An 11,635-nucleotide genomic window follows, 5' to 3' on the forward strand; every position below is an offset into this window, starting at 1 on the left:
TCTTCTCAAATTCTGAAATTAATGTCTATACCATTAGCTAATGGGAGTTGCAAATGAGAGAACAGTGTGTACAAACAAGCAAATATTGGACAAAATCAGTTTCTGCTATATCCATAATATGACTTAAATTTACTATTTTACTATTTTAAATAGCTCCACTTAGAGATTGTTTTATTAATTCAGTCCACAAATGTATTCTGGGTTCCTACTATGTGCAAGTACTGGCTAGATACTGAATTAATAATACCAAGGCTGATGTTTAATTAACAAGATGAACCTTATAGAAATAGTTGACACTCAAATTAATATCAGATATATTCATTTGACTAATGCTATTACAATTACAGTTCATAGCTAATGGCATTATCGGGCTATTATCACGAAGCATTACCTCTCTTCTGAAACTCATTTCCATGATAATTCATTGAAATCATCATGAGAACACACTATCTTGATGGGTTTTTACCTCTCAATGCTCTTCAAGAAAAAGAACTCACCCTTATAAGAAAGCTTGTTATCCCAAATATCACAATCCCCTTTCTCTCTGCACTTCAGCGGAACAATGCATAGTGATTTTTCCACAATTTTGAAAGACACAGTGTCCCTTCCTGGAAACAGTAACTTGACTTCATTTTAATCCACAATTCCCAAGAAATGGAAAATGCAAATTAAAGTCCCCATGTAGACACTGTTAGAAGAGCAAATGTATTGAGCATGTGCAGGTTTGCGGCCCAATCTCAGTTCGCCCATTTGTTCAACACATATTTATTCAGTCTCCTTAACATGACTTTAGGAAAACAGCTCAGCCTCTCTGTGCCTTTTCCCTGTCTGTAAATTGAAGGTAATAATTTGAATACTTATTAGACAAATATGAAAAAATGGTAGACAAGTCAAAGTAGAATATAGTTGTTAGGTATTATTTCCTTCAGGTATCATGAAAATTAATGTGTTTTAAAAATTAACTCAGGTAGGAGAGCTATGAATCTCAAATGAAGCATTTAAATCAGGTTACTGAAAGAAGGAAGGAAAGAAATTAACATTTATTAAGTGTCAGTTATATGCAGACCTTGCTATATGCATTTCACAAAGATATTATTTCATTAAATCTTTATAACAATTCTTTGGGGGTAGATATTGTAGCCCCATCATATATAAGAGCAAAATGAACTCAGAAAGTTATATAAGTTGCCTAAATCATATAGCAATGGTGGATTCTCGATACCACAGCTCTTTTTTGCTGCACAGGGTTTATTTCCCGTGACACAGAAGCACATCCACTCTGGAGAACGACTGTTACATCTTTTTTAATTGCATACTTCTTTGCTCCCGAGCAAAAAGCACATAGTGAAGTGATAAATGTGTCTAAAATAAAACAAGGTATGAAATCCATTTCAGTTTTTTCTCAACAATTTTTGACATCTGCTAGATCACCAGCATTACAAAAAATAACTTTAAAAAAAAAAATCTAACGAAGTCCAAAGGAAATAATGGCTCACGGTACTCAACTATTATTTGAAGAGATTCCAAAAAGCACATATTGAGATTTTTAAAATTCTGTTACATTCAAAATAAAACAATAATTAGTAAAAAGAGGAAACACTCTTTTCCTCCTCCAAAAAGAGACAGCAGAAATCTGCTTTCAATCAAAAGCAGTATCCTGTAGCACTGAAAACAATGCCATGTATACTTGAGGTGAGTACACTAGGTGTACAGAAGTAAGTCTTAGGGTTCAGAATCAACTGGTTATTGTTATTTGAGGAATTACAGTTTCCCAAATAATATCTTAGGACAGTTTCATACATGGCACATAACTTCCAAGTTATAGTTTCGAGACTGCCATCCAGAACTTCAATTGCTGAAGAATTGATTGTGATGGAAAACCACCACTTTCAGTTGTTTTACAATAAATCAAATGGTTTTTAAAAATCAAATTTTTCCTAAAGTATGATTGATTAAGGATTTTAAAATACTATTTTTCTACTGTGAAGGTAATATCTGATGAAATAAATCCAAACTATAAAGAAGAGGTAATGAAAGGGTAATGGCAATTATTGCATAAATTTTCTTCTATTTTTCTATTTCCTATTTTTATTTTAATAAAATAAGTAAAAGTTAATTTTTAAAAAATCCTTTTCAATATTTAGTGTCCCATCTATATATATAACATAAATTTTTAAATTTATTCAATGTTTAAAAATTCAATTCAATAAGATATTTTCTTCTATGTATATATCCTAAACAGTTCTTGTAGGAGTTATGTAGGCATTTTATGCTCATTTTCTTTTTGCTATTAGGAAGAAATCATTTCTCCTCATTACAACTCACTGAGATAATCACTATTATATAGGGAAATTATTAATGTTTATGTGTTCATCTCGCATCCAACTTCAAAAACTTCCTTAGAAAATTTATGAGTATTTTAGTTGACCTTTTTCAGTTTTACAGCAAAGTTATCTAATCTTAAATATGAATATGATTTTTTATTTGTATTTCCAATATTAACTCTTATTTTTGTGTCTTCATCTGAACACAGAACTTTGAGGGCAATGTTAAGACTAGAGGACAGTCATGTTTTACCTTGCTCATGAACTTAATATGAATCTCTCATATTTTTCTATTAAGAATATTTGTAGGTTTATAAAGATAATTTTAAAGGATACTCTTTAGCATAAAAAATTTCTATTTCTTGTTTTTTAAAATTTAAACAAATCAGGTTAAATTTTATCGAATGCTTCTTAAACAGCTCATGGGATCACCTTTTGATTTTCTTACTGCTCATAACATTACAGTATATTTAATTAATAGATTTTTTCAATATTAAATCATCTTTACCTACATGGAATAAATAATACTTGGCAGCATCAATATTTGATGATCCTTTTGCTGTGCTCTGGGAAGATCTAGAGGAAAAATCTATTTATATGAAAATTAAAAGGTACATTCAGGACCTAATGTCTCTTTTAAAGATAATACTTTGTAACTTTTTCCCACTATTTCTTGTCATTAAGATTTTTCATTTCTTCTTGGTTCAATTTTCACAATTAATGTTTTCCTAAGTAATTATCCCATTTCTATAAGATTTTTGATACTAATATAATATACTCATAAATAAAGATTGTTATCTGCTCTGTTTCTTTTCTTATATAGTCTGACCAGATTTGTCAGAGGTTTTGTTCCATTTTTTTCTGTAATGAATAAGCTCTAAGAACTCTTAAATCTAATATACTTTCATATATTGATTTTCTGCTCTCATCTTTATTTATTTTATTTTACCTTCTTAGACTTGTTTTATTTGTTTTCTATTTGTGCGTGTGTGTGCTCAATGTTTAGTTCATTTATTTTCAATCTGTTAAAAAAGAAAATTTAACTATGTAAATCTGAAGATCTAATTGACTTCATTTGATGATTCATGAATCAGGCAGCATCCTATCTAGCAAAATAAAGGAGCTCTGTGGAACTGTATAAAATGGAGGACTTTTATAGGCAGAAATGGGTGGGACGAGAAAATTATTAGCAAAAGAAAAGAAAGAATTGTTTCAGGCAAGGTCATTTTCCTTTGGAAGAATGACAGGGGTCTACCATGCTTATCAGGAAATTCCAGACTGACAGGTTAAAGGTCATATTCCTGGTAGAGTCTGAAACTGCAATTAAGTCAGTTTGCTTTCCTGGGGGCAAGTGACTCCATTTTGGGCCTCTTGGGTTTTTTATTTTGTTTTGTTTGATAATTCTTACCTTAAAAATGAAAGCACACATCCCTTTTAAAGTGCCCCTGTGTAGAATGTATATCTGTATCCCTAAATTTATAAATTCAATTTCCTCACTTTCTTTATTTTCTAAGTACTCCGTAATTGTGGGTTTCATTTCCTCTTTGACCAACTAGAGGTGACCCTTGAACAACACAGGTTTGAACTACATGGTCCACTATATGCAATTTTTTTCAATGAGTATAGCTGGCCCTTTGTATTTATGGGTTTTGCTTCCTTGGATTCAACCAACTAAGGATAGAAAACAGTATTTTCAATCCATGATTGGGAATCCAAGGATGCAGAGGTGTCACCGTTGGGGCCGATCGAAGTTCAGTGTCGCCCCAACAGTAACCAGAGGGAGAGTGACAACGATGGTACAGACGCGTAATTAGCATTTTCCCTTGGTTCTTCCTCAAATGACGGCAGTGAAGAATCACAGGTCATTCAGATTTAGTAGTTTTATTACAAATATATTTTAGAAAGAAAAAAAATGCCTCAAGGAAGCACATAGATAGAGACAAAGTATGGCTCAAGAAGGCACATGGTCTCAGTGCTATAACCAACAAAAAGGCCACCAACAAGAGAGCCCAGAAGGGCAAAAACAGACCCAGAAGTGGGAATATCTGCCCTATATTTGGGTCATGATGAGGTGGTTCCAAAGGCATTCCTCAATGATTGACAAGTGAGGTCATTTTGATTGATACCTGGCCGGTGTATAACTCTACCTAGGAACTATATTTTTTGGATGCAGTGTCCTCTTATCCCATGGTTTATGGAAGTTGTACTCTCTGATGTAGTTTAAAAGCTCTGGGTACTAGTTCGAAGCATATATGGAGGGGCTATTTCTCCCCCAAACAATAATTATGCATTAGAGCAACAGTAGCTACTAATATTCTGTCTAGAACTGATATTGATTTCTGTGGTAAGGGTATGTTCTAGTCACCTCCTCTTCACCTCCTTGGTGAGGGAGGGATCCTCAACCTAAATAGTATAAGATGGCTGAAAACATGACACTATGCAGATGAGACTGACAGCAGTTTCTTAGTACATATACTCACAGCCCAAGGGAGGAGAACTTTCAAATGGGAGTTACACTGGTGAACAGAGTTAACAAGCAGAGTCTTGTAGGGGGCAGGCTTGTGGCAGCAGAATGATGAGGTGAAGCCCCTGGTTCCTGCAGAAAGATGTGATTCCTTGCTTGAATAATGTTGAAGTCTGGTACGAAGCGAAAGCTGTTAGGTTGGGGACCGAGTAGAGCACAGCTGGTCTATCTAGTAGGGAAACAAACCAGATGGGGAGAATTTCCAGCTGGGTGGGAAGCACATCTGATGAGGGCAGGAAAACATGTGGTTAAGCCTTGAGGGCCCTGTGAAGATTGAAGACATAAAGACAGCATGTGAAATTTTGGGTCTTACAATACAGGTCATAATATGGGACAGAAATAAAGTATATTCCTCTTTCATATTAGCAACTTTGTGCAGTTTATAGTATCACAGCATGTGTAGGTCACCATATGTTTCTCAATTTAATTTCAAAAGCCTTAAATTTAGTGTAAATGACTCCAAGACTCTCACAATAGGTTGAATGTCAATCCCATGATTTAGGTAAAAACGTTGTCTTAGGTATTTAGAGGATATTTAGGGTAAGCTATTTCAAAGACTGCTGTTCAGGCATTTTTAAACTGTTGAGAAGATGTTAAGGAAAGTCATAAAAGTGGTAGTTCCATTAGCATCAACGAGGGCTATCGGGGTGCAGTTGTCGTAAGAGTAAGAGGATGAGGATGCTGCTGAGTGATGCTTCGCTTTGCCTCTTTTAGCCTTTACTCTTTAATCTACAAAATACAAGAACAAGTCTAGATAATTCTTTAGTCCTTTTGTTTCCTAAATGATCATAATAATTTAAGACAAATAGGAACACTTTATTTAGTATCTATTAGGGCTAATATCCCAGAGTAAATACCTGTTTGCATGTCGCCCATACTAATATAGGAATCTTTTTCTTGAGCAACTTGGAATGTCTATTTCCTGGTACATGAAAATTTCTTAAATGATTTTTAAATGAACAAATAAATCTATCTGAACTAGAAGTATTTGGGAAACGTTTAAACAAGTCCAAATATTTTATGTGTTCTATTATCTCAATGGTCTCATTACTAACTAGCTGGTTATACTATTAAACTATTTAGCTAGGGTTCACTGTGAGTATTAACAAATGGCAATTACTGATCCCAGACTCTTTATGTGGCACATTTTTTTCTCATAGTGTTAACCTTCCTATCCACCTAAGATCTGGAGCAGTTTAGTTAGTTCCATTCTAGACCTAAAGTGTTCTCTTTAACTCCTTTTTCAAGGATGCTCCTGATTTCAATCAGCTACTAGAAATGTCAGATAAAAAATGGCACAAATGTGAATTACGACGATAAAAGTTTATAAGCTACTAAAATAAAGTTATAGTACCTAAGAGCTGAGTCAACTGACAAAGTTAAATGGAACATTTTACAACCAGTCCTAGGATAATGATTTAAAAAATGGCACATAGAACATGAAGAAATATCTGACAGGAAATGGGCCCAAGATCAAGCTCAGGGAGGCTACGTGATTTTGTATGAAATACCTCAAAAGTAAGTATGGGGAGCAGATAATCTAATGTTTATGGAGTGCCTCCTCTGTGTCCAACCATTGACATCTATTATCTCTTTCACTTCCCCTAACAGCTCAGTGAGAGTGGTATTGTTGTTAATTTAGAGAATCAAGGCTAAAGTGGTCCAGTTGGGCAAATGCCCAACAACAAAACTATTAAATAATAGAGATAATATTTGACTTCAAAAGTCTCTCTGACTCCAAAGCCCATGCTCTTTCTATATCTTTCTGTACCCAATGCTATGTCTTTGCATAGACAATCTCTACATAATAAAGCAAATTTTAGGTTTCATAATGAATCTCTTTTTCCAACCTGATGCTAGTGTTTATTCCTTGCTGTCAACTCAGGCGATGATTATTTTTACTTGGAAGAGCACCATATAAATCAGCTACACAGAGAACGTTAAATTATAGCTAAATAAGTAAAAAAATCTAGTACTAGAATGAAAATCAGCATTAGTAAGAAAACTGAACTCTAAAAATGGTATTTATGAAGGAATGTAAGAGTGTTATCAAGAATCCGAATAGGTGATATGGCAATCTTTCATTTTATTTTTAGAATAATTCCACTCACAAAATGTTTTGTTTTACTCATGAATTTCCACTGCCTTTCCAGAATCTTTCTATTAAGACATTCTTCTGTCACCCCACATGCCCAATACTAAGTCACAGTGCTTCTCATCTGTGCCCACCACAGATTCCCAGTGACAGACACAAGCACACTGGCACATCCAGGGATATGTGGTGCTGTCTCCTGATAGGCTGGTATTTGCTGTAATTGCACAATTTCTTAGAAATATTATGTTTTACCTTTAAAGATCATACAAAATTTATATTCTTCTTCCTCATCTGACTTTGTTATAATATAAAAATAGTCTTTTCAATTACTTATTATGAACCAAAATTCATGCTCCAAGAAGAATTAATGTCATGTTAATTCTAAGGCTTCACATACTCCGTGCAAACTCCTCTTACTCTAGCCAGAGAAACATGGTGATAAAATGGTATAATCATATGACATGCAAAATGCTGATGTGAAATGAAAAGGGCAGAAATATGATTGGGATATTAATTCAAGAGAAATAAAAAAAATAGGACTGTTTGAATAGGCTTAGCAGATGGGGTAGCTCTTCCTGAAAATATGCGTGATGTTATCTCACGTTTCCTTGACTTCCACCCCAACTCCCCACCCCCACATTCAAGTACAATCAAAATTTTAATTTCTACACACACACACACACACACACACACACACATGGAGGGCTACAAAATACCCAATAGCCAGGCAGAGAGGAAATCATCCAGTGAAAATGCTCCTAAATATCAGATGAAGGCATCATGTCAATATAGCAATAAAATCATAAATTTCTATTGTAATGGAACACAAATTGATAAAATGGGGAAGTAGAACTTACAAAATAGCTTTAAACTCAATACCACATTTCATTTATAGGTCCTAGACTATAATGGACACAAGCTAATTTTCATGGTTGATCCATAATAATAGTCATTGAGAAGTTAAATGACAGAGGAGAAACAGCTTTAAATGGGAAGTGGCACAATTAATCACAGCTGTCATACTTATGCACTTGCTGACTATCAACCTTGAACAGAGCATTTAATTCAAATCCCATTTAAAAGTATGTACTGTCAAAGGAGAGGCCAAGAACCATTTTCTAGTTCAACAATCAACCCATAAGCCATGTGCCAAAGATGGCACTGAAAATCAAGTCTATTGGCACATAGACTGATTACTCTGATCTCACACTCCTTTTCACAACCCATTGTCGGAGGTGCTCCTATAAAAAAGCAAGAAAGTGCCAAAACATAATGCATAACATTTTTTGGAAATATTCTGCTCATTCAGAACTGCAACTGAATTTAAGTTCTCTCTGAAGAGATTGTTGCCTTTAAAAAATTTTTTAAACATTCTGTAATACCATCTGTAATTATTTATTAATACTAAGATCCCACTGCTGATTTTAAAAAGTATTACATAAAAATAAGTGTTGTATATATAACACATTATATCAAATAATATCTCAAAACTCACTAAAGAAAAATTGAATGTGTTTAGAGAGAGATAATATAGATTAATAGAGAGAGAGAGAGAGAGGGAGAGAGAGAGAGAGAGATTTTGGATATTTAAAGAGAGAGAGTTATAGCAAAAATCCAAAGCAAAAGTTAAATTTAGAAGCAAGGTAAAAACAATTACTTTGAATCCTAAATAGTTTTATATACACTCATGTAATAGTTGCATATATACCAATTGGTATATATAAAAGGAAGTGAGGATCTTATTTAGAAGTATTAAATCAAAGAAATCATTCATCAGTTCAAAAGAATATCTTCAAGTCACCAGAGATTGCAAGTAACCTGATCAATAGGGTCTTTGATATTATAATAAAGTAACACTGGATTTACCTAAATTGCCAAAATAATGTAATATCTGGTATTTACACATATTACATCACTAACTTTATAATTAGCTTATGCATAAGACTACCTGGACATGACAAGTATTTTTCATTCATTCAATGCATGTTTATTGAACAATCCCTACATGCATTGTTCTAGATACTAGAAATATAAGAATGAATAAGACAAACATGGTTCCTGAAAATTAATAGGATAATCAGGGTTACTTTTACAGCCCTGTTCTTCTGAAACTTAAATTGTGTTATGTAAATTAAGTTTTCCTGACCTTCAAAATATTTGGAGCGTTTTGCTTGTCATTTTACTGTTATTTACAGAATTAAATAAATTTTGACAATGAGTTTCAGATGAGCTTTTTCTGCTGTGTAGATATTATTGAAGCGAATAAAGCTCTATGAAATGTGGAATGATAAAATATTCACAGAAACTTACAACTCTGCAGTTGAATAACAATTACATTTGTTCCAAACAGGCAATTGGTTTCCAAACACATTAAACAAAGGCAATTTAGAAAGCTTCTTCTTCTTCTTGGCATCGTTAACATTGTTGAACATCCTGGGATTCTGGAGTGTTTCACAAAGGTAAGTACGTGTGTGGTAGGATGAACAATTTCTGAGTTCATGAAATATTGATCTCAAAACCATCACTGAGCCAACAGCATTCCTGTACACCATAACTGGACAAATTAGCATATTGGAGAAATTTAATAGGTTATTCAGAGCAAAACTTTTGATTTAGGCTTCATTTTTTCCATCGACCCTTATAATAAAACAGTGCTTTACCTGATTCTAAAACATGTTCTAAAGCAAGATTTTTTTTCTCCGCTATGTAGTACCACTTTAGAATTAGAAATAACCATTTTGGTAATAATAATGAATGAATCATTATCATTAAAAACAAGTATCATTAAATAAATAGCTAGAAATCTAATGATGCTTAAGATTTGGATTCCATTCAGGACTTTAAATCAGCAGTGATCATTTCAAGGTCAATAACAAACTGGGCAAAATCATTTAGCCAGTCACCTGAGACCATTCAATGACTTAATATGTTTCATCTACCATTTATCCATTGCAGTGTACCACTCTCTCTCAATGACATATTCTTGGATGGCTGTGTACTTTTGAGCAAACCGTCTAACCTCTCTGATCCTGTTTTCACACTTGTAAAAATAAAGACAATAATACCAACCTCTTGTGGGCTTTGAGGAGATGAATTCTGATAAAGGGCCAGCATAATATCTACCACACAATGGGAATGAAACAGATCTTCATTTTCCTCGCTTCTCTCCATTCATTTATCTGTTTAGTCATATTTATCCCATCCATTGCCACTTCTCCTTTGCTCAAATCATTCTTTTATTCATCTAATAAATTTCTTTTGGACCATCAGTTATGTGATAGGTACTGTAGTCAACTAGAAGGATATAAATTCTGTAAGTCAATAATGTATAGTGCCACTTATGCTCTTGCTCTCATGGAGCTTATGATCCAGTATAGGAGAAGGACACTTAAATCACAGAATTAATGACAAAATCCAAAGTCTACCTGAATTTAAAATTTTTTAACTTCCAAGTGTGTAAGTTGTCAAACTGACCCTCCACAATATATAATTTCCCTTAAATGTTTCTCATTCTCAGATTGAAACCAAATTAGAAAACCGGTCTTGTAGAAGGATCCAACAACAATGTCCTCAGCTTTGCAGCAAAACAATCAACAAAAACTGGAGCTGAAGGCAAGGCCTCTTTCTCCTCTATCCATTGCTTCCAAACACATAAGTGGTGCCCATCTGCCAATACTCACACATTTGTACTGTTTCTCGATTTTTATTTTTTGTCCCATGGTAAGATTTGACCCTTGTCTTTCATGAAGTAGTTTAAAAGGCAGTCTCCAGAGTCAGCCCAGTTTAATTCAGTTCCACAACTAAGCTGTATAAACTTCAGGAAGCTATTTAACTTTGCTAAGCCTCAGTTTCTTCATTTGTAAGATGGAAACAATAAGAACAGTAACTGCATCACAAAGTTATTATGAGGATGAGTAAATGTCCTCAAATGTTAGTAATAGTAATAATAATAGCCTCATATTTTGCTTTATGCTCTTTTCTTCCTTTTCTATTCTTATCCTAGACTGATGCTGAGGTATGGCCAAGATAATCATGATTATGGGCTGAATTCAGGTAGAATTAGCACTGTAACCAGAATCTATTAGCTCAGGAGTTTCCTTACTCATCTATTCATTCATCCACTCATTCAACCAACATAATAAGCATTGTTCTAGGCACTAGAAAAATAGAATTGAAGAAAGCAAAGTACCAGTCTACACTGAGCTTGAATTAAAATTTAGTGTGATTCTTTCTTAGTGATTGTTAAGCAAATGAGTTACTAAAAAGAAGTGGGAGATGATAGAGTGAGATGCAGAGAAGGAGGTGAGGATAAAAATATACAAAGCACCAGAGATTGGAGGAATCGAATATGAGAAAGGACTAAATGATAATACTGGGTTTATTTAAAAATAAATCTAATTTTTTACTATATCTCCATCTCCTGTAAACTATCTTTTGCTTTTTCTGCATACTTTTTGAGGGAGAGCAGGAAGGGAAAAAATTGAATTTCCATGTGTTGAGTAATCCTATATTTAGACAGTATGATAGACACACACAAATAACCTCTTTTAATCTCTACCCCTTCTCATTACATAGATCTTATCACTGTATGTAAGAAAACTAAAGTAAGAATCTAGGTAAGTAATTTGAGTAAGTTCACACAACTAAAATTCAGAACCAAGTTTGTTTGTCTCTAAAGCCTATAATTTCTCC

At 33.7% G+C, this 11,635-nt stretch overlaps 1 protein-coding gene across 1 annotated transcript in view; it reads left to right on the forward strand.

Annotated features, from left to right (window-relative positions):
• SLC15A5 (solute carrier family 15 member 5) overlaps positions 1 to 11,635 on the forward strand; it is a 68,654-nt gene that overhangs the window by 54,716 nt on the left and 2,303 nt on the right. The window contains 1 exon segment of the mRNA XM_011372944.1: positions 9,294 to 9,402. Within this exon segment, the coding sequence (XP_011371246.1) occupies positions 9,294 to 9,402 (109 nt within the window).

The sequence above is a fragment of the Pteropus vampyrus genome, unplaced genomic scaffold (assembly GCF_000151845.1).
Source record: "Pteropus vampyrus isolate Shadow unplaced genomic scaffold, Pvam_2.0 Scaffold216, whole genome shotgun sequence".
NCBI lineage: Eukaryota > Metazoa > Chordata > Mammalia > Chiroptera > Pteropodidae > Pteropus > Pteropus vampyrus.